General features: G+C 45.6%; 1 protein-coding gene across 8 annotated transcripts in view; it reads right to left on the reverse strand.

Moving 5' to 3' along the window:
- The window catches only part of TENM4 (teneurin transmembrane protein 4), a 704,151-nt gene that overhangs the window by 235,291 nt on the left and 444,686 nt on the right, over positions 1–24,174 (reverse strand). For all 8 annotated transcript variants that reach the window (XM_064168972.1, XM_064168982.1, XM_064168953.1 and 5 more), the window contains one exon: positions 22,807–23,042. In XM_064168972.1, coding sequence (XP_064025042.1) covers positions 22,807–23,042 — 236 coding nt within the window. The remainder of the gene's footprint in view (positions 1–22,806; positions 23,043–24,174) is intronic.

Here is a 24,174-nt window from a genome sequence, read left to right on the forward strand (position 1 = left end):
TTCCATCTTGCAGGTCTCTTCCAATCTAAGACATTCTAGACCATTCTATATGATTCCATCTTGCAGGTCTCTTCCAATCTAAGACATTCTAGACCATACTATGATTCCATCTCGCAGGTCTCTTCCAATCTAAGACATTCTAGACCATACTATGATTCCATCTTGCAGGTCTCTTCCAATCTAAGACATTCTAGACCATACTATGATTCCATCTTGCAGGTCTCTTCCATTCTAAGACATTCTAGACCATACTATGATTCCATCTTGCAGGTCTCTTCCAATCTAAGACATTCTAGACCATTCTCTATGATTCCATCTTGCAGGTCTCTTCCAATCTAAGACATTCTAGACCATTCTATATGATTCCATCTTGCAGGTCTCTTCCAATCTAAGACATTCTAGACCATTCTCTATGATTCCATCTTGCAGGTCTCTTCCAATCTAAGACATTCTAGACCATTCTATATGATTCCATCTTGCAGGTCTCTTCCAATCTAAGACATTCTAGACCATTCTATATGATTCCATCTTGCAGGTCTCTTCCAATCTAAGACATTCTAGACCATTCTATGATTCCATCTCGCAGGTCTCTTCCAATCTAAGACATTCTAGACCATTCTATGATTCCATCTTGCAGGTCTCTTCCAATCTAAGACATTCTAAACCATTCTATGATTCCATCTTGCAGGTCTCTTCCAATCTAAGACATTCTAGACCATTCTATATGATTCCATCTTGCAGGTCTCTTCCAATCTAAGACATTCTAGACCATTCTATGATTCCATCTTGCAGGTCTCTTCCAATCTAAGACATTCTAGACCATACTATGATTCCACCTCGCAGGTCTCTTCCAATCTAAGACATTCTAGACCATTCTATATGATTCCATCTTGCAGGTCTCTTCCAATCTAAGACATTCTAGACCATTCTATGATTCCATCTTGCAGGTCTCTTCCAATCTAAGACATTCTAGACCATTCTATATGATTCCATCTTGCAGGTCTCTTCCAATCTAAGACATTCTAGACCATACTATGATTCCATCTTGCAGGTCTCTTCCAATCTAAGACATTCTAGACCATTCTCTATGATTCCATCTTGCAGGTCTCTTCCAATCTAAGACATTCTAGACCATACTATGATTCCATCTTGCAGGTCTCTTCCAATCTAAGACATTCTAGACCATTCTATATGATTCCATCTTGCAGGTCTCTTCCAATCCAAGACATTCTAGACCATTCCATGATTCTATGATTCCATCTTGCAGGTCTCCTCCAATCTAAGACATTCTGTGATATTTCTGTGTCCAGTTCTGGGCCCCTCAATTCAAGCAAGATGTTGAGGTGCTGGAACATGTCCAGAGAAGGGCAACAAAGCTGGTGAGGGGCCTGGAGCACAAATCCTATGAGGAGAGGCTGAGGGAGCTGGGCCTGTTTAGCCTGCAGAAGAGGGGGCTCAGGGGTGATCTTATTACTGTCTACAACTACCTGAAGGGGCATTGTAGCCAGGTGGGGGGTGGCCTCTTCTCCCAGGCAACCAGCAATAGAACAAGGGGACACAGTCTCAAGTTGTGCCAGGGTAGGTATAGGCTGGATATTAGGAAGAAGTTCTTCACAGAGAGAGTGATTGGCATTGGAATGGGCTGCCCAGGGAGGTGGTGGAGGCACCGTCCCTGGGGGTCTTCAAGAACAGACTGGATGAGGCACTTAGTGCCATGGTCTGGTTAATTGGTTAGGGCTGGGTGCTAGGTTGGACTGGATGATCTTGGAGGTCTCTTCCAACCTGGTTGATTCTATGATTCTATGATTCTATGATTCTGTACCTTGTATCTTTGCTCTCCCTTCTTCCTTGTGGAATCAATCACAAGGGACGAGGTGGTTGCAGATTCCTCTTTAACCCTCAGGTTTGAGAGTCAGACTTGTACTAAAACCCTCTCAACTGCGACCTGAAGTTTGCCTTTTCACCAAGAAAAAAAAAAGCTGCCTTCCACCACTCAGAGGTGATTGTGACTCAAGCAAATGCATTGCTTTCACTCCTGTCTCAGGACTAAACTTGACTGTAATTATCTGGGTAACTGTCTCTCCCTACACTGAAATTACATGATTTCTGTAGAAGTGGGAGAATTGACTGCTGCAGAATTAAGCATATTTTTTGTGACATCCCATGTTATGAAAAGGAGCCTTTCAGCATGAAATAATCACTGCTTTGTCAATCTTCAATAAATCAAAGAAGAGGCACATGAGATTAAGGAGAATAGAAACAGTAAAACAAACATTACAATAAAGAATATCAATTGGTTTGTTTTTCTTTTAGCCTGTTGGACAGTTTCAGTGCTGGACAAGGCTTTTGTGTCTCAGCAGGACAGAATACATCCACACAGCAAGAATCAAGGAAGTCTGCAAAGATGATTAAGAGGCTGGAGTACTGCCCCTCTGAGGAGAGGCTGAGGGACCTGGGGCTTTTTGGTCTGCTGAAGAGAAGCCATAGTATCATAGTATCACAGTATCACCAAGGTTGGAAGAGACCTCACAGATCATCAAGTCCAACCCTTTACCACAGAGCTCAAGGCCAGACCATGGCACCAAGTGCCACGTCCAGTCCTGCCTTGAACAGCTCCAGGGACGGCGACTCCACCACCTCCCCGGGCAGCCCATTCCAGTGTCCAATGACTCTCTCAGGGAAGAACTTTCTCCTCACCTCCAGCCTAAATTTCCCCTGGCACAGCTTGAGGCTGTGACCTCTTGTTCTGGTGCTGGCCACCTGAGAGAAGAGAGCAACCTCCTCCTGCTTACAACCTCCCTTCAGGTAGTTGTAGACCAGGAAACACATCATCCACCAGGAAACACAAAAAACTCACAAGTGAGGAACTGCATAACCCTGGACAAATAGAAATTCAGTTCTGGACAATTCAGTTGGGTCCCAGCATCAATCCTCTTAACTGTAAAATAAAGAACTTGTACATTGGAATGGGCTGCCCAAGGAGGTGGTGGAGTTGCTGTCCCTGGAGGTGTTCAAGCAAAGCCTGGATGAGGCATTTAGTGCCATGGTCTGGTTGGTTGGCCAGGGCTGGGTACCAGGTTGGACTGGATGATCTTGGAGGTCTCTTCCAACCTAGTTGAGTTTTATTATAGAATCATAGAATCAGTCATTGTTGGAAGGGACCACAAGGATCATCATGACCTCAAATGTCCTGAAGTGTTGGATTCTTTCACAGACAGCTCAGTATAGGTACCTCCTGTGGGATACATCCACTTAACATCTGGGCCCCTGCTTCCTGTTTTAACAGTCCTTCACACTCACAGCTCAAACTGTGCCAGCACCAGAAGCAGTTCTTCCAGAGACAATTCAGGTTTCCTCCTTCCCTCAATTAGCATCACCATGTACAAAGGAGGAATTGAAATGAGGCAGAGCTCCCTACCTCTTAAAATGTTGCCACCAGAGTGGGAACTGCATCTTGTGAGAAGAAAACATTGTGGCAATCACCTTTAAGTCCTGGCTGCAAATGCTTTGCTAGGACACAAACCAGGTCTTCTTCGACCCCTCCTGACTGAAAGGGCTGTTTCAAACATTTCCAAGACAGAAGCAGATGGTCTAGCAAACAGCATTAGTTCCTCCTTAGGAAAAACACTTTATCATTTAATTTAATTCTCAACTGCTGTTAATAGGGAAGAAAAAAAAAGCTCCTAGCTGAAGCATCCTCACATTGCTTTCAAATCTTCGAGGAAGTGACTAGAAAGACCTGCTATAAAACGAAGCAGTTAAACTCAACGCTCGTTCAATGCAAAGAGTCAGCACTTCCCATTCAGCGTCTCCCTAATTACCCCTGAGGATCAAAGACTTTCGAGCCATTGCCTTTCTATTCAAACCACTAACAGATGATCACTGGCCCCTCCAGTGCTATAGGAGCTTGCTGGATGCTTGCAATTTCCTGCAGGAAAGGGAAAATGCAGTTTGAAATGGGGGAGTTTAAGGATATTCATGGGAGGTTTTAGGAGGGTTTTTTTTTTGTTCAGTGTCAAGCTAAAGGAAAAACAAAAGTAGCCACAAAAGTGGTGAGGCTGTGCCAGTTTGAGCCTAGCTAGAATGGTTTGGTGAGAAGAATTAGATTGCAGGCTGTGAGAAGGAAACGATGGGGATGTCTGCTGCACTCATAGGCTTGCTGAGATGGATAAGAACATGAACACATATATAGAGAACAGAGTTGCTCTCTGGGCTTTGTGGGCTGCACTTCTCTCTCTAACCTAACCTGCTGTCTTTGTGACTAATCCACCTGCTTCCTAACCCCCCCGGGTGACCTTCCAATCTTCCTTGGGCATAAGGCAAAGTGTGGGGTTAGGTAGAGGGGTGGGAAGGAGGTGGAAGGGTGGTGGGGAGCCCCTCCTGGGGACTCTGGTTTCTGGGAGGGCTGCTGTGTTTCTGTGTTACCTTTTAACTTGTATATTTCTGTCTATAGCTGTAGATATTGTACATATCATAGAACTACAGAACCAACCAGGCTGGAAGAGACCTCCAAGCTCATCCAGTCCAACCTAGCACCCAGCCCTAGCCAGTCAACCAGACCATGGCACCAAGTGCCTCATCCAGGCTTTTCTTGAACACCTCTAGTTCTAGTTGACTGGCTAGGGCTGGGTGCTAGGTTGGACTGGATGATCTTGGAGGTCTCTTCCAACCTGGTTGATTCTATGATTCTATGATTCCAGGGATGTATCTTGTACTAAGCTGTGAGTATAAAGCTTCATTCAATTCCCAGAGCTGCTGAGCCTAGTCAGGGTGACTTTAACAAAGTGTGGGGGGCAGGTAACACCCAAACCACTGCAGTGGCTTATCCAAGCAGCTGTCTGCTTGTGTCCAGCAGATCAAAGGAGGCTCTCCTGCCCCTCTACTCTGACCTGCTGAGACCTCATCTTGATCAGTTTGGGGCTCCCCAGTTTAAGAAGGACAGGGATCTGCTGGAGAGGGTCCAGGGGAGGGCTACGAGGACCATAGAATCATTGAGTCAAACAGATTGGAAGAGAGCTCCAAGCTCAGCCAGCCCAACCTAGCACCCAGCCCTGCCCAACCAACCAGACCATGGCACTAAGTGCCCCAGCCAGGCTTGGCTGCAACACCTCCAGGCATGGCCACTCCACCACCTCCCTGGGCAGCCCATTCCAATGCCAATCACTCTCTCTGCCAGGAACTTCCTCCTCACATCCAGCCTAGACCTCCCCTGCTACAACTTGAGGCTGTGTCCCCTTCTTCTGTTGCTGGCTCCTTCTGTTGCTGCTTGCCTGGCAGAAGAGCCCAACCCCACCTGGCTACAGCCTCCCTGCAGGCAGCTGCAGGCAGCAATCAGCTCTGCCCTGAGCCTCCTCTTCTGCAAGCTGCACACTCCCAGCTCCTTCAGCCTCTCCTCACAGGGCTGTGCTCCAGGCTTCTGACCAGCTTTTTTTCCCTTCTCTGGACACCATCCAGTGCCTCAACATCTCTCTTGAATTGTGGAGCTCAGAACTGGACACAGCACTCAAGGTGTGGCCTGAGCAGTGCTGAGTACAGGAGGATGGAACTCAGCAATGCCTTGCAGCTATTAAGCAGCTTACTGCACCAAAGGAACTTATTCCAGTCTTGTGTCTCCCCCCAAGCTGTAGTAAATTAGGTGTTGCACATGCTTGGACCTTTCTCAGTAAAAGAGTATTTTCCCTTCCAGATACCCTTTCTGGCAGAGACCATATTACTATAAATATTACTGAGAGATTTCCTCAAGATCAAAGCCAATTAAAAGATGGTCCCACAGCACCTCCAAATGGAGTTTTAATTTGTGTATATAATACTAGGAATAATGGTTTTCCCATTGGGGTACTCACTTCAATTAGAGAAATGAGGACAGGCAGCCCTAGCAGAGGGCTCCCTACCTTGCTTTGCAATTACTGAAATTCTGGGCTAGCCTGCTGTGGACAGTATCATTTTACAAGTACCATTTCATTACAGACATATTAAAGGTGAGCTCCTAATTAAAAAGGCTGTCATTTACATAGGTAAATCAACAACCTTGCATGCTCTCCCTTCCTTATTGTGTCTGCCAGATACTGTTGGCAAAGCTGCTTTCCTAAACGACTAGAACAGGCTTCTAAAAAGCCTACAAGATACTGTTTGCTTTGCAAAAGGCACCAGCAATTACTGTCATAGAATCACAGAATCACAGAATCAGCCAGGCTGGAAGAGACCTCCAAGATCACCCAGCCCAACCTAGCACCCAGCCCTGGCCAGTCAACCAGACTATGGCACTAAGTGCCTCATCCAGGCTTGGCTTCAACACCTCCAGGAATGGTGACTCCACCACCTCCCTGGGCAGCCCATTCCAATGCCAATCACTCTCTCTGACAGGAACTTCCTCATAACATCCAGCCTAGACCTGCCCTGCCACAACTTGAGACTCTGTCCCCTTCTTCTCTTGCTGCTTGCCTGGCAGAAGAGCCCAACCCCACCTGGCTACAGCCTCCCTGCAAGTAGGTGTAGGCAGCAATGAGCTCTGCCCTGAGCCTCCTCTGCTGCAGGCTGCACACCCCCAGCTCCCTCAGCCTCTCCTCACAGGGCTGTGCTCCAGGCCCCTCACCAGCTTCATCACCCTTCTCTGGTTACCTTCCAGCATCTCAACATCTCTCTTGAACTGAGGAGCCCAGAACTGAACACAGTACTCAAGGTGTGGCCTACCCAGTGCAGAGTATAGGGGAAGAATGGATAAGGCATATTCACACAGAGAGTGATTGGCATTGGAATGGGCTGCCCAGGGAGGTGGTGGAGTCACTGTCCCTGGAGGTGTTCAAGAAAAGCCTGGATGAGGCACTTGTGCCATGGTCTGGTTGACTGGAAAGGGCTGGGTGCTAGGTTGGACTGGCTGATCTTGGAGGTCTCTTCCAACCTGCTTGATTCTATGATTCTATGGACATTGATGAGATCTCCTCTCAGTGTTCTCTTTTCAAGACCAAAACAGATGAGTATGTTTAAAACAGGCTAAGATGTTTACATTGATTATCTGATTTTTTTTCCTTACATAAACTTGAAAAGCAACTGATTATTGCACCATGGAAGTCAAAGAGGGAAGGATTCCTTTCTTTCCCCCTGTACAGAAGCTGAGCAAATGGATACAAATGTACAGCCTGGGAGAGCTGATGAAGTGGGTGACACAGCACAACTAATGACACTAGACAATATTTTCTGTCCACAGATCGTGGGTACAATCCCACACAGTACTTTCAAGTGCCATAAATCTAAGTGAATGGTTCAGATCAGTGTGAAGAGCTCTCTCTACACCAAAACTTAGCACAACCTGATGATTTGTTCCTTTGGCCTTAGAACTAAATTCAGCACATAGATTAAGGAAAGTGCTAGCAAGTGCAATCCACAGTGCTCTCTTAAAAGACCCAAAGCCATCTTTATGTGTAATTACAACTTAACAAAACCCCCATTTTCTAAGGAAACTCAAAGTTCTCCAAGGCAGGCACTCAAAAGTGAGCAAAGAACAGAATTAAGGCTGCTTGTGTGCTTTTAGATCTGCCCCTCCATGCATATGTACTCTCTAATGGCCTTTAATTCCCTCATCACAGGCTATTTTTTTTCCACTGGCCCAATGCTGAGCAGAACAATTGCACAGAAATTGCCACTCAACCCTGGCAACTGCAGCATTGTGGCATGTTCAATTGCTTTCTAGGGATGCCATATGTGCAGCCTGGTTGGTAGCAGTAGGAGGGGGTTGGAAAGGAAAGGAATGCACTCGGTGCAGACGGGTTCGCTACTGCACTCTAAATAGGTCCCCCCCTGAGCATGTGTGAACTCAGGCTTTCTAGTTTTGTGGCAGCCAGCTCTGGGTGGATCAGGGCTATGATGAAGCACACATTGGTGTTTGGTCTTCCTGATGGAGAAGAGGTGTCCCCACCCTTCTGCAATCTAAAATAAGAGTGGCTCTAACAGCAGAGCTCTGCATAAGCGAATGACTGCGCTGGCAGTAGGGATCCAGACCCCTGCTCTCACAAATCTCTTTGAGGTATGTTCATGTGTGACTGCAAAAAAGCTGGGCAGGGACTTTTTAGACTCTCAGGGAGTGACAGGAGCAAAGCTGGAGATGGGTAGGTTCAGACTGGAGGTGAGGAGGAAGTTGTTGAGCAGGAGAGTGGTGAGAGGCTGGACTGGGCTGCCCAGGGAGGTGGTTGAGGCCCCATGGCTGGAGGTCTTAAAGGCCAGGCTGGATGGGGCTCTAGACAGCCTGATCTAGGATAGGGTGTCCCTGCCTATGGCAGGGGAGTTGGAATTTGTGGCCACAGAATTAGATGATTTTGTGGTCCCTTCCAACCCTGACTGATTCTGTGATTCTATGATTCTACTTAGGCTATGCTAATATGTTTCACTGTTAGGTACAGATGCATCCAAATGCACTCTCAGAGACATGGTACTCTGCCTTGTCCCTTCATCCTCAAACCTCCCTCCACCTGCTGGTCACATTCTTCTTAAATGCACCTCAGGATACCATTGGCCTTCTTTGCCACGAGGGCACATTGTTTTTCACCAAAATTCCCAGGTCCTTCTGCACAAGGCTGAGGGAGCTGGGGGTGTGCAGCCTGCAGAAGAGGAGGCTCAGGGCAGAGCTCATTGCTGTCTGCAGCTACCTGAAGGGAGGCTGTAGACAGGTGGGGTTGGTCTCTTCTGCCAGGCAAGCAGCCACAGAACAAGGGGAAACAGTCTCAAGTTGTGGCAGGGGAGGTCTAGGCTGGATGTTGGGAGGAAGTTGTTGGCAGGGAGAGTGATTGGCATTGGAATGGGCTGCCCAGGGAGGTGGTGGAGTCACCACCCCTGGAAGCAAAGCCTGGATGAGGCACTTAGTGCCATGGTCTGGTTGGTTGGATGGGGCTGGGTGCTAGGTTGGCCTGGATGATCTTGGAGGTCTATTCCAACCTGGTTGATTCTATGATTCTATGATCCTATAAATAAACTGTTAATGACTCTTTAGATTAATACTCCATGGAACATCATTATGCCTAAATTGGGGGATTTTTTTTTTCACCAAAAGCCTTAGGAAGCCCTTTTGATGCTCGATTTCATTATCCTTTCTGCCATAATTAAACAAGATTCTGCTCCACCAATAGTCCAATTAGAGTTTCTTTTGAAATACTCAGTGTAAGCAGAGCCATCATCTCTGCTAACTGCCTTGTCCTGTTTCACTTTTTAGAGTCTCTTTGCATAATGAAGTGATGCAACAGTTGCACCAGGCAAGCAAGGTGTGATGCTGCTGCCCTGTTATGTGCTACCATACTTGAAAATAGCTAACATATGCTGTTCTCATCATCTTTCCAGGCAAAAGCTTCTGACTCCAATAAGGAAATGCTTAAAAGTTAAGGTATGATAAAATCAAATAAAGCAGAATATAGGAAACCCTGATGATGGTGGCAGAGTTTATCACTTTCTCAGAGAATCATAGAATCAGTCAGGGTTGGAAGAGACCACAAGGAGCAGCCAGTTCCAATCCCCCTGCCATGCCCAGGGACACCCTACCCTAGAGCAGGCTGCACACAGCCTCAGCCAGTCTGGCCTCAAACACCTCCAGCCATGGGGCCTCAACCCCCTCCCTGGGCAACCCAGTCCAGCCTCTCACCACTCTCCTGCTCAACAACTTCCTCCTCACCTCCAGCCTCACTCTCCCCACCTCCACCTTTGCTCCATTCCCCCCACTCCTGCCAGTCCCTGTTATCCTGAAAAGTCCCTCCCCAGCTTTTTTGTAGCCCCTTCAGATCCTGGAAAGCCACAAGAAGGTCCCCTGGGAGCCTCCTCTGCTCCAGCCTGCATAGCCCCAACTCTTTCAGTCTTCTCATTTGAACACAGATTCAACAACCTCTAACCACCTAACTACTGAGTATATCAGATCCTGCTATCTCAAATGGAATTGTGTTAAGTGGTCATTTTGGGGCTTTCAACCTTCAGAATCTTGTCACAGAGGGAAAGAACAGATTGGACCTTTTCTCCTGTATTGTGCAGGTCATTTAGTAGGTCACCTGGGTAGTACACCTAACACCAGCACTTTGCTTAACACTGTAAAGATGTCTACCTACCACACAGCTCAACTTTAACTACAGGTCAAAAAAAACCCCAAAACCTCAGAGAAAGCATTACCATTGCACATATCCAACAGAAATGAATGACCTGGCTAGAAATCAGGCTTTGGAGCCATCTTCTAGTTTATGCTAGAAAAGAACAGGAGAGAAACACTAAAAGTAGAACTGGGGGATATTTGTTCTAGTTCATTCTAGAAAAGAACAGGAGAGAAACACTAAAACTAGAACTGGGGGATATTTGTTCTAGTTTATGCTAGAAAAGAACAGGAGAGAAACACTAAAACTAGAACTGGGGGATATTTGTTCTAGTTTATGCTAGAAAAGAACAGGAGAGAAACACTAAAACTAGAACTGGGGGATATTTGTTTTAGTTTATGCTAGAAAAGAACAGGAGAGAAACACTAAAACTAGAACTGGGGGATATTTGTTCTAGTTCATGCTAGAAAAGAACAGGAGAGAAACACTAAAAGTAGAACTGGGGAACATTTTTTCTAGTTCATGCTAGAAAAGAACAGGAGAGAAACACTAAAAGTAGAACTGGGGGATATTTGTTCTAGTTTATGCTAGAAAAGAACAGGAGAGAAACACTAAAAGTAGAACTGGGGAACATTTTTTCTAGTTCATGCTAGAAAAGAACAGGAGAGAAACACTAAAAGTAGAACTGGGGGATATTTGTTCTAGTTTATGCTAGAAAAGAACAGGAGAGAAACACTAAAAGTAGAACTGGGGGATATTTGTTCTAGTTTATGCTAGAAAAGAACAGGAGGGAAACACTAAAACTAGAACTGGGGGATATTTGTTCTAGTTTATGCTAGAAAAGAACAGGAGAGAAACACTAAAACTAGAACTGGGGGATATTTGTTTTAGTTTATGCTAGAAAAGAACAGGAGAGAAACACTAAAAGTAGAACTGGGGGATATTTGTTCTAGTTTATGCTAGAAAAGAACAGGAGAGAAACACTAAAACTAGAACTGGGGGATATTTGTTTTAGTTTATGCTAGAAAAGAACAGGAGAGAAACACTAAAACTAGAACTGGGGGATATTTGTTCTAGTTTATGCTAGAAAAGAACAGGAGGGAAACACTAAAACTAGAACTGGGGGATATTTGTTCTAGTTTATGCTAGAAAAGAACAGGAGAGAAACACTAAAACTAGAACTGGGGGATATTTGTTCTAGTTTATGCTAGAAAAGAACAGGAGAGAAACACTAAAAGTAGAACTGGGGAACATTTTGAACCAGCAGTGACACCCCTGAGCTTGCTCTTACAACTGGGTACCCACAAAAATCTATGGTATTTCAAAACACTGGAAGACAGCCTGGTTACAGGAAACATTTCTTTCTGCCTCCACTTAACTGCTATTCAATTATGTTATATCACACTCATTAGTATGAGATAAAAGCATAGACTCAAAGAGAGCTCCTTCCAGGAGATATTAAGATGTGTAAAACTGGCTCTTTTTCAGTGCCTCTCTGCAAAGGTCAACCTGAGATGTGAAATGAAGATTATAGCAGCACATCTGGGCCACTCTCATAAAGGCAAGGCCAGCACTTCTGGTGTCAGCCTGCTTGTTATTTTCTTTTCTAAGGGGCTTATAGCAACTATAAAAGCTCACTTCCAGCAACTGATAAAAGCTGGGAGCCCATATCTTACCATTTAAGAAAACCAGAAGGAATTAAACTTGCTCCTTTTGTGTTAAAGATCCTCACATTTAAGGAAGGAGCAGGCACCTAAAGGGCTAACTGTGATGTTGTGTGACTGATCTGTGGTTTCATGGTCACTGATGTAAACCTCAAGATCAGATTGGGGGGGGCCTTCTGGATATACAACCTCAGCCTGCTTTCCACCAGTTAAAGAATCAGTCATATTGGAGGGCTGCCTCTAAAGGGAAGCTATTTTTCCAGTGATCCCACAATGATGAAAGAGGATCAGACTTTGACAGAAGGACCTCTTCATTCAGTGTCAAAAGAAAACAATAAGCAGATATAAAAAGAGTAATAAATAACCCCCTCAGAACAATAGAGGAGCAGAGAGTAATCTATATAAATCTAAGGCCAGGCAGAGGGTTGATAAAGGAAGCTGAGGACACAAAGGAAAAAGAACTACATGGCTTGGAAAAACAAAGGACAATAGGACATCTTTTAAGTGTCTGGAAAGCTGGCAAACTGAGCAACAGTGCAGCTATTTACTTGATGGAGATGGAGAATTTGTTAATCATCTTATAGCAGAGGCTAAAGTGTGCATTAAGGATTGGTTTTGTTCTGGGTTTTGAAAATAACTACAATAACACAATTATTTTGCAGGAAATAGTTGTTGTTTTTTCTTCCAGTCCATTAATAACCAAGAATTATATTAAATGACATCTATTCAAGGACAAACATTTTTAAATCTTCAGGCTCATTTAACTTGCACTCAGTAAATGAGGTAGCAGAAGAGTCTGACTCGCTGATTAATACTCAAGCAGCTACCAAGAGATTAGAGCAGGGTTAATCATAGAATAAACCAGGCTGGAAGAGACCTCCAAGCTCACCCAGTCCAACCTAGCACCCAGCCCTGGCCAATCAACCAGACCATGGCACTAAGTGACTCATCCAGGCTTTTCTTGAACACCTAAAGGGATGGTCAGGTCACACCTTGAGTGCTGTGTCCACTTCTGGGCTCCTCAATTCAAGAGAGATGTTGAGGTGCTGGAAGGTGTCCAGAGAAAGGCAGCAAGGCTGGGGAGGGGTCTGGAGCACAGCCCTGTGAGGAGAGGCTGAGGGAGCTGGGGGGGTGCAGCCTGCAGCAGAGGAGGCTCAGGGCAGACCTCATTGCTGTCTACAACTCCCTGAAGGGAGGCTGTAGCCAGGTGGAGTTGGGCTCTGCTGCCAGGCAAGCAGCAAGAGAAGGGGACAGAGTCTCAAGCTGTGGCAGAGGAGGTCTAGGCTGGATGTGATGAGGAAGTTGTTGGCAGGGAGAGTGATTGGCATTGGAATGGGCTGCCCAGGGAGGTGGTGGAGTGGCTGTGCCTGGAGGTGTTGAAGCCAAGCCTGGCTGAGGCACTTAGTGCCATGGTCCTGTTGATTGGCCAGGGCTGGGTGCTAGGTTGGAGTGGATGAGCTTGGAGGTCTCTTCCAACCTGATTGATTCTCTGATTTCCCATTAAAGGAACAAGCACTTTCCACTGAGAAAAAGCAATGTGTGCATGTGCTTAAGAACTAACAGGAAGACTTTAAAATCATCAGTATGGGTGAAGAACCACTAAGTGTTAACATTCCTTCTGAAACACAACAGCTGATACTTGGCCTGAAACTATCCAACAACTACAATCTATGTTACATAAGTCAATATAAAATCATGGATGACTAAACTTCCATATGACTCAGAGAGCATCCAAGTGACAAACACAACAGTGAGGACAGAACAGGCATAGAGAAGAGCTGGAATCATTCACTAAATGTGAATGATTCCCATCAAATGTGCTTCAGGTTCAAACAATATGTGTTGTCAAAGGCCAGCCTGTACACTTGAGCAAGTGTGCCCATACACTTACACATGCTGTGCTCAGGAAATGGGACACTGGCAGCTGGAAGAAAGAGAGTGTAAATTACTTCAGTAGTAAATCATGAATGCCAGCTTGGAAGGAACCACAAGGATCATCCGGTCCATTTTAAGCTCCCCAGTTCAAGAGAGGCAGGGACTGGCTGGAAAGAGCCCAGTGGAGAGCTAAGAGTATAACTGGGAGACTCAACTATCTCTGCTATGAAGAGAGACTTAGGAGAGATGCTTCTAAGAGAGATGCTCCAAACCCTTCAGCATCTCTGTAGTCATCCACTGGATTTTCTGCAGCAGTTTCTTGTCTCTCCAGAACTAGACACTACTCACACAAACCCTATGAGGAGAGACTGAGGGAGCTGGGGGTGTTTAGCCTGCAGAAGAGGAGGCTCAGGGCAGAGCTTATTGCTGTCTGCAACTCCCTGAAGGGAGGCTGTAGCCAGGTGGGGTTGGGCTCTGCTGCCAGACAACCAGCAACAGAACAAGGGGACACAGCCTCAAGTTGTGGCAGGGGGAAGTATAGGCTGGTTGTGAGGAGGAAGTTCTTCACAGAGAGTGATTGGTATTGGAATGGGCTGCCCAGGGAGGTGGTGGAGTCACCGTGCCTGGGGGTATTCAAGCAAAGCCTGGCTGGGGCACTTAGTGCCATGGTCTGGTTGATTGGCCAGGGCTGGGTGCTAGGTTGGACTGGATGAGCTTGGAGGTCTCTTCTGACCTGCTTGATTCTCTGATTCTATACTCCAGATGTGGTCTCACTAGGGCAGGGTAGAGAGGGCAAAGAACCTCCCTTGACCTGCTAAATTTGCACCAAATGAGATCCAAAGTCACTGAGTGAGCTGCCTGCAGCAATTTTGTGGAGATGGGAAAGAACCAACGAAGGACCTCAAAGCTTCTCTTTAGGTGACAGATTGATTTCATAACATAAAGACTTCACTAGAACAGATTGTTTAGCTGCCATTCCTCATTCTAGCCAAGATAAGATGAAAACAGAAAACACTGAAGAGCCCCTCTGAAGAGGAAAAGGCAACAGTGGCAAAAAGGAACTTAATCTGGGATCAGAAAAGAAATATGAGAGCAGAAAATCAAGGAATGTTCTTGGAAGGGTAATAAATTGGTTTATGCTTTATCCTGAACAAAACCTTAACACCAAGGTCTAAATGCAGGATTAATATAGCTTGACTTTAATAACTAAGCATTAACAACTTCTCCTACTGATCTCATGTGGCAGGTAAACACCACAGCGATTGGTATGCAATACATCCATAGCTAACTGGTTAAATAGGGAAGAGCTCTGGAGAGCTGCTTTAAATTTGGGTTATTAAACAGCATCAAAGAATGCTGGACAAAGTGAGCTCAAGCTAGCTTTCAGGGTGATTTTTTAGAGAATAAAAAGACACTTTATAAACACATCATAGTCCCAGCACAGTTTTATTGTCAGAGCATTTTGCCTGTAGCAAGCAACACTGTTCTTTAAGTGAAGCTGCATCTGTACAGAGTTCAAAGGAACACAGAGCTGAAAAGTAGGGAGAGCTCTGACTCCAATCAAATGAGTGGCTGGTTTGGCTTCATAATATATTTTCCAGCCCTAACTTTAATCTAAATCAAATGCCCATCTCTCTGGCTGTTCATGCAACACAACCACAGCACACATGCTTAAGTGTAGGAAAATTGCAAGTGCCTAACTATATCAAATTGTACCTCCATCTAGTCTGGAATCTACATCAGGCAGAGGACAATACCTTCTGTTTCAGAAGAAAGAAAACTATTCTCCATCACTAATTCAGTTAGAAACTGTTCCACAGATCCAGCCAAACAGCTGCTGGGTATGAAGATCTGGAGAACCAAACAGGTCTTTCCTGTTTCTAAACTCAGAACTCTTCCTCCCAAGCAGCACAGCAATATCCAAGATGCTCCACTGTGCTGTGCCAGCAAGTCTGGCACCTATCAGGTAGAGAAACTCTGCTGGCAAAGTATTTGGATAGTAACCTATCTTCATGGCATTATCTCCACCATAACAATTTCACTACAAACCAGCTCTCCAAGGCAGACCTCCACAGAAGACAGACTCCATCATATCCCAGCAAAGAGCTGCTGAGTATGGAGATCCAAAGAACCAAACAGGTCTTTTCTGTTTCTCAACTCTTCCTCCCAAGCAGCTGGCAAAGTGTTTGGGTAGTAACATACCTCATGGCATTATCTTCACCATAACAATTTCACTACAAACCAGCTCTCCAAGGCAGACCTCCACAGAAGACAGACTCCATCATATCCCAGCAAAGAGCTGCTGGGTATGGAGATCCAAAGAACCAAACAGGTCTTTTCTGTTTCTCAACTCAGAACTCTTCCTCCCAAGCAGCACAGCAACATCCAAGATGCTCCACTGTGCTGTGCCAGCAAGTCTGGCACCTATCAGGTAGAGAAACTCTGCTGGCAAAGTATTTGGATAGTAACCTACCTCATGGCATTATCTCCATCATAATAATTTCACTACAAATCAGCTCTCCAAGGCAGACCTCCACAGAAGACAGACTCCATCATATCCCAGCAAAGAGCTGCTGGGTGTGGAGATCCAAAGAACCAAACAGGTCTTTTCTGTTTCTCAACTCTTCCTCCCAAGCAGCTGGCAAAGTGTTTGGGTAGTAACATACCTCATGGCATTATCTTCACCATAATAATTTCACTACAAATCAGCTCTCCAAGGCAGACCTCCACAGAAGACAGAGCCCATCATATCCCAGCAGACCCCATCACATCCCAGCAGACCCCATCATATCCCAGCAGACCCCATCACATCCCAGCAGACCCCATCATATCCCAGCAGACCCCATCATATCCCAGCAGATGCCATGAAATGTTTCCTTGTTTAGCTGTCAGCCCAATGGAGAGTCCTAAGCTGGAGAAATCTAACTTTGAAGCAACACCTCCTGAAATGGCAAATTTGCAGGTCACTTACAAGCTGCTTAAAGAGGCTTTTCATTTCAGTAGTTCCATCAGTGCTGTCCCTGCCACGTTAATGTTCCAGCCCTGATCTGCCACTGCTTTTCTCTTCAGCATCCTCACCCCACCAGACAAGCTTCTGCTGAGCTCACAAGATTTGCATAAGCTGTATGTGTGCAAAACTTTGATGTGCATTGTCCCCACTGCCTTAGTGCCTGGATGTATTTGGAAAGGTGGCAACGAGTCAATCAAAAGCTGGTTAATTCAAATGAAAGCCAGCTCCTGGTGCTTAATACAGCCTGTTATATTTTGTTTGTCATTATCTCTCCAGACCAGTGACTCAGCTCTGTAAAACCTTCAGCCTGAACACAGTGTTGACACACGATGCCAGCCGTTCAGCTTCCATGGACTTCTATTTATGCCTCCTCTCCTCTTTGACAAAGCCCAGCATGATAAATGAACCTCAGTCTATTAAATACCATCATGCCACAAAGTAATGGAAGCTCTTCCCTTTAGCCTTAAACAAATGCTTCAGCAAAATGCTTCACATGAATTTGAAAGATGAACTGTTTCAGCAAAGAACTTTGGGAATGACTCAATGCTTTCTTGTTTCCACTCTCTGCCTGCCTCAGATGGTTGCCCATCACAGCTGGGTCTGAGCATCTGTCACACAAAAAGTTCTGCCAACAGCAGAGTCACTCATGGATCTCCTGATGTTTCTAGCTGCAGACACTTGTACAGGCAGGTAAGGCTTTCAATGAGTGGGTTTTAATATCTAAACTGACAACTGTGATGTGTCTGGTGCTGTGAGGAGCATCCTGAAGCCCTGGATATTTCTCTGAAGCATTTCCATTAACCAATCACTGTATAAAGAAACAGAGTAGATGCCAAGCCACTGCCATGGGACCCAGTCCAAAGTCCATGCACATAAATGGGAGTCTTTCCAATGACCTCGAGCTTGCTTTGGGGGATGAAAGTAGTCATTAAAATGATGATTTCTCTCTCATGATTAGAATCATAGAATCATAGAATGAGTCAGGGTTGGAAGGGACCACAAGGAGCAGCCAGTTCCAACCCCCCTGCCATGTCCAGGGACACCCTACCCTAGATCAGGCTGCCCACAGCCTCAGCCAGCCTGGCCTCAAACACCTCCAGCCATGGGGCCTCAACCACCTCCCTGGGCAACCCATTCCAGCCTCTCACCACTCTCCTGCTCAACAACGTCCTCCTCACGTCCAGGCTGAACCTCCCCATCTCCAGCTTCGCTCCATTCCCCCTAGACCTGTCACTCCCTGATATCCTGAAAAGTTCTTCTCCAGCTTAAGTTAAAATCTTACCACTCAAAGAGACACCATGGCATCAAAAAGAGGAAGGCATTGTTTAAATAAGGAAAGGTTGTCCTGGTATCCTGGATGCCCTAAATTCCCCTCACTCCGTGGTTTGAACGGGAGAGGAAAGGTGCAAAAAACCTGTTTTCCCCTCCTGCCCTGCAGGCTTGAAGGGGAGGAGCAAAGGGTCTGCTGGACAAGGGCACTCTAGCAATTTTAGCTCTCCCCTCCCATTGTGAGAGCAGCCTTGCCCCACAACCATTCCATTTGGGAAGAAGTGCTGGATACACTTGTGAGTTTGGCGTCTCTGAGACTCGTCTCGGACTTCTGTGGTGTGGATCTCTATTGGATATCACCAATAACAATCTGCCTCTGTAGAGAGAATCCAGCCTAGCTAACATCCATGAGTAAGCTTTTCTCTTAACTTCTGCTCAGCCTGATGGATAGTGGGGGAAAGCTGTGTTTATAGCTTAGCCTTTTCCATTTCATAGAATCATGGAATAAACCAGGTTGGAAGAGACCTCCAAGATCATCCACTCCAACCTAGCACCCAGCCCTACCCAATCAACCAGACCATGGCACTAAGTACCTCATCCAGGCTTGGCTTCAAGACCTTCAGGGACAGTGACTCCACCACCTCCCTGGGCAGCCCATTCCAATGCCAATCACTCTCTCTGCCAGGAATTTCCTCCTAACATTCAGCCTGGACCTCCCCCACCACAGCTTGAGGCTGTGTCCCCTTGTTCTGTTGCTGGTTGCTTGGCAGCAGAGCCCAACCCCACCTGGCTACAACCTGCCTTCAGGGAGTTGTAGACAGCAATGAGGTCTGCCCTGAGCCTCCTCTTCTGCAGGCTGCACACCCCCAGCTCCCTCAGCCTCTCCTCACAGGGCTGTGCTCCAGGCCCCTCACCAGCTTTGTTGCCCTTCTCTGGACACCTTCCAGCACCTCAACATCTCTCTTGAATTGAGGAGCCCAGAACTGGGCACAGCACTCAAGGTGTGGCCTGACCACTGCTGAGTACAAGGGCAGAACAACCTCTCTATTTCCTGACTTCTTACATAGCCAGATTTTTCTATAGCATCTTTTGTAAGATCACAGTATCACAGTATCATCAGGGTTGGAAGAGACCTCACAGATCATCAAGTCCAACCCTTTACCACAGTGCCCAAGGCCAGACCATGGCACCAAGTGCCACGTCCAATCCTGCCTTGCACAGCCCCAGGGACGGCGACTCCACCACCTCCCCGGGCAGCCCATTCCAGTGTCTATCAAACCAAGTCTGCTAATTAAGTTAATTTCTGTATATAGTTTTGGGAGTGAGGTTTTAGGAAAATAAAATCTATTTTTATCTATTTCCTGACTCGGCCACATGAATTCCCTACCTCCACAACAAAGGTATCTGTAAGAAAATGTAACTATGCAAACCCAGGAGTAAAAAAACCACCAAAATAAATGGAGGAAAAGCAGTAATTTGTTTTGCAAACAGAGCAGGTTAAAGACTGAAACAAATTTTTGCTCTGAGCTGTCCAGTTTTTATCAGAATGCAAAACGTCTCAGCTTAAACTTAGTGAAAGTACAAACATTTTGACTCCTTGATTCATTTTTTTTCCCCTCCCTTTCAGGTTAGGTGATCCAATTCTCATCTGCAACTTGACAGGATGTAGAAAATAATTACAAATGAAAAGGTTATTCATAATTTTTAAATGAGTTAATTAGTAAACCCCGCCAGAGTCGCTCATTACAGTAATTAATAATTGATTATACTTGAAATTAAACACAATTTTTCATCAAAATCTAATTAAATATCTGCCTTTTTTTTTTTTTCCTTGTTGATTAGAACATTGGGTCTGGTTGAGACAATCTTTGCTAAATGTGTTTATGCTGAGCTGAAGCACTGAATTTGATTTCTAATAATTGATAGTTCCTTTAGAAAATAGTAATTATGACCCATAATTACAGCAGTTCAACCTGATCAGCATTGCTGGCAACTTTCCAGTCATCCCTGGAGCCACAGAAATCATTTGAATGGAGAAACAAGTGTGGGAGAGCACTCAGAATCACAGAATGATAGAGATTAGAAAGGACCTCTGGAGAGCATCTAGTCCAACACCCCTGCCAGAGCAGGTTCACCTAGAGCAAGCTGCATAGGACAGCATCATCATCATCATAGAATCAACCAGGTTGGAAGAGACCTCCAAGATCATCCAGTCCAACCTATCACCCAGCCCTATCCAATCAACTAGACCATGGCACTAAGTGCCTCATCCAGTCTTTTCTTGAAGACCCCCAGGGACAGTGCCTCCACCACCTCCCTGGGCAGCCCATTCCAATGGGAAATCACTCTCTCTGTGAAGAACTTCTCCATGTGAATTTTGAATTATTCCAGAGATGGAGACTCCTGAGCAGCCTGTTCCAATGCTCTTCCACCTTCAAAGTAAAGAGGTTCCTCCTTGTATTTAGATAGGGCTTCCTATGTTCAAGTTTATGCCCAGTGCCTTTTGTCCTGTCTTTGGGTGAAAAAAGACTGGCCCCATTCTCCTGAAATTCATCCTTTAAGCATTTAAAAGCATTGATAAGATCCCACTCAGTCTGGGGAACCCAGAACTGAACGCACCAGGGTAGAGTAGCAAGGAAGGATAACATCCCTTGATCTGCTTCCCACACTCTTCTTGATACTCCCCGGAATGACATTGGCCTTCTTGGCCACAAAAACACATTGCTGGCTCATATTCATGCTGTTGTCCACCAGAACTCCCAGGTCTTTTTTCACAGAGATGCTTTCCAGCAGGTCAGCCCCTAACCTGTACTGATATATGAAGTTGCACTTCCCTTTCAACCAGACTTTTAAATAGGAATCTGATCTTTTTTGGAGCTCTGAGGAGGTTTTTGAGGTAGAGAACACGAAGTGGCAAACCAAACTCTCCTCAACCTATCAACCAGCACACACCTCCTCCACCAGGATTAACAGGCACTGCTATTTTGAGCTATGATGATACTTCTCTGACACTCTGAGATAATATCCAAAAGAAGCATGTTTGGGGCATAAGGAGAATACCAGACAAATGAGAAAGGCAAGTCTAAATGTACACAGCAAATGATGAAAGCTGACTGCATATTTCATCAAACTGCTGCTGATTTAATGGTGGTTAATTAATCACTCCTGCTCCTCTTACAGGAGGCATAAAAAAGTGACCAGAGCATGATGCAAGGCAGAAGTGGAAAAGTATCAGTCATTAAAGAGGTGTACATAAAAGGAACACAGCAAAAGCAATCCTTTGTGGTAGTGATAATTGTACTCATGTGAAATGAAAGTAAAAATCTTTCGATCCAGGCTAACATTTGTAATTCTAACCACAACCTTTTATAGCTCATTAGTGCACAGGAAGCCACAGGGAAATCAGATAGACTCATTTGTGCCATGAGAAATGAGCTTTGCTACTCATGATCACACCTGTAAGTCTGACCACTAGAGTTTGCACCACTGAATGTTTAAAACAGAAGTCCAGGAATGGACCTTTGTAAGACATTTATAACACAAAGATCAAATCTAACTGAAGGAAAAGCAATGGTGTTCTAGTTTGAGGCTAACTGGAATCTTTTAGAGAGAGAAATCAGATTATAGGCTGTGAAAAGAAAATGATGGTGATATCTTCACTCATAGGCTTGCTGAGATGTATAAAAACACGAACAAAAATATAGGTAAGAGAGTGGGGGGGGGTCTTTGTCAGAGCCTGTGATGTCTCCATGGGCTGTTTTCTGTGTAACTAATCCTTCTGCTTTCTAACCCCCTTGCCAACACTCCAAGCTCATCTTGCACGTGAGGCAAACTCTGGGATAAGGCAGAGGGGTGGGAAGAAGGTGGAAGGGTGGTTGGGAGCCCCTCCTGGGCACTCTGGTTTCTGAGAGGGCTGTTGTGTTTCTGCATTATCTTTAACTTATCTATTTCTGTCTATAGCTGTAGATACTGTAACTCTCTGCTTGTATATTGGGCTAAGCTGTAAATACAAAGCTTCATTCCATAACTTCCAGCTCGGCTGAGTCTAGTCTGGGTGATTTCATAAGAATCAGAGGGCAGGTAACACCCAAACCATCACAGTCCAACTTTAGAGGCTGAAGATTAGAGTTTTCACTTTTAACAGTTCAATTACCTTTGCAGCAAACACAAAGAATGCCTTTTTTTAATGAACACTGACAACACTTCTAAACCAAAGAGATACAGATCATGCATAGCCCATGAAAAACCCACTGCTTCTTCACCCAAGCAACAGATTTCCCCATCACCCTTTACTCAAATAGGCCCTGTTAGGTAACAATCTGAACTCAGTCTTTCATAGAATCATAGAATCAAGCAGGTTGGAAGAGACCTCCAAGATCATCCAGTCCAACCTAGCACCCAGCCCTAGCCAGTCAACTAGACCATGGCACTAAGTGCCTTTCTCCACCCTCCTGGTCACTCTGTGGACATCACTATAGCTGGTTAAATGGCTATGATGTGCTACCAAAAGATAGAATAAAGCTGTGTATTTGTGGATCAGGATCTTGATTCTGACCTTGTCCCATCAAAATCAAGAGCAGAGAATCTCATGGACCTGGATGTGACTGGGACTGGGACACAGACCTCACTGTCCCAGTTTTAAGGGGCTGCTTTGGGAAAACCTGGTGGGTTTGTTTCACTCCCTTTGCTCTGCAGAATGTGAACAGCCTGTGCTGTGGAAGGCATGAGTCATGCTTTACTAAGCTCTTCTGGCTCTATAACATGTGCTAGGCTCCCTACCATAGCACTGCAATCACAGTTAGGTCATCAGAGACCTCATTTCCCCATCACTTTGTACCACAGCCATGACCCTCTGCTTCCCAAATGTTAGTTTTGGGAGTGAGTCTTTCAGAGAAGTTAAAGGAAAGCAGAAAATAACCAGAAAGAAGCTTACCTATGAAATAAGCCAGCAGGATCACCAGCGTGACTGAGATGACAATGGCACTCAGAGCAGCACATTTCCAGTTACAGTACTTATAGGGCTTCTTCAGGTTAAAGGCAGGCCTAGAGAAGGTACTTCTGGGAAGGGGCCTAGGGGGAGGTGAGTACACAGTGCTGGACGTCAAGGGATATCCCGGCGAGGTTGTACAAAAAAGGGGAGAAGTGCCTCCAGGTTTGAACAGGAAGTGCCTGAGGAAAGAAAGACCAACAACAAGTCACTTCTCACACGAGTTGAAGCCAAAGCAGACACGGGGCAGGAGGATGGCGACTGCTACCAGGACGAAGAAAGCAGCTCCACACAACGTTGGCTATGGACACGGATGGCATGCATAAAAGAGAAGAGTCAAAATCAAAGGCCAAGTCACACAGAGTAAAGAAAAAGGAACCAAACCAAGAAAACCAGAGTGCCAACAATGCCACAGAGAACTCTTCAAGGGCGAGAGTGCCATCTGTGGAAGAGCTGGTGGTCAAGTGAAATGAATACCCCAAGCACAGCTACGACAGACTGGTGGCAGGGGCAGCACCAGGGGCCTGCTCAGGCTCCCACAGAAATGCCCTATGGAGACTGAAGAGGAGCATAGGTTGGATTAAGGAGGGGAAGGTCTTTACCAATTCATTGATCACTGCATGAGAGCCTTTTTTTTTTTTTTTTGTATGGCACTGGTGAATGGAGATGGGGAAAGAGAGCTGAAGCCATTCCAGAGCACCCAAATTGTCACAGAGGGGAATATTCACACTGACCCCACCTGGCAAGTTCAAGTGTTGGACGACAGCAGGGCTAAAAGCATCAAAGGTCAGAATTCCACGTGCTGTGTATTGCCAGAGGGGAGAGGCATCTGCTTCCAGAAAGCATTCCAGAACAGCCTGGTTTGATGCCTGATGAATTGCTGTCAAAGGCAGCAGTGTTTCCTGTCCAGTGACACATTGGGAGGCACCATATCTTGCCCACCACTACAAATGCAGCCTGAGAGCCAGCCTGTGAGGACCTTGTGTGAGACTCAGGAAAGTCAGCACAAAAAGAACTCACTGCAGTTCATGAGTTGCTGAAATGTCCAAATAGGAGTTCTTTCAATGGGGATTCTACATGAAAAACCTCATTTTGGTGGGGTACTGTGAAGTACAAGGCATTCAAATTCTAGGAATGGATCTTGGGAAACAGATCTGACTCATCTATCATGCTGATGTGAAGCAAAAATGCAGCTTGGTCAGAACAGAGAAAGCCCCAGTGCAGCACCTTCTGCCATGGTTTATGGGGCTAGATTTGCAGCCAGCTTAAATGCAATCAGCATGGATCCACCGTAGTCAGGCAAGCCAGTGGATT

The sequence above is a fragment of the Pogoniulus pusillus genome, chromosome 3 (genome assembly GCF_015220805.1).
Source record: "Pogoniulus pusillus isolate bPogPus1 chromosome 3, bPogPus1.pri, whole genome shotgun sequence".
Taxonomy (NCBI): domain Eukaryota; kingdom Metazoa; phylum Chordata; class Aves; order Piciformes; family Lybiidae; genus Pogoniulus; species Pogoniulus pusillus.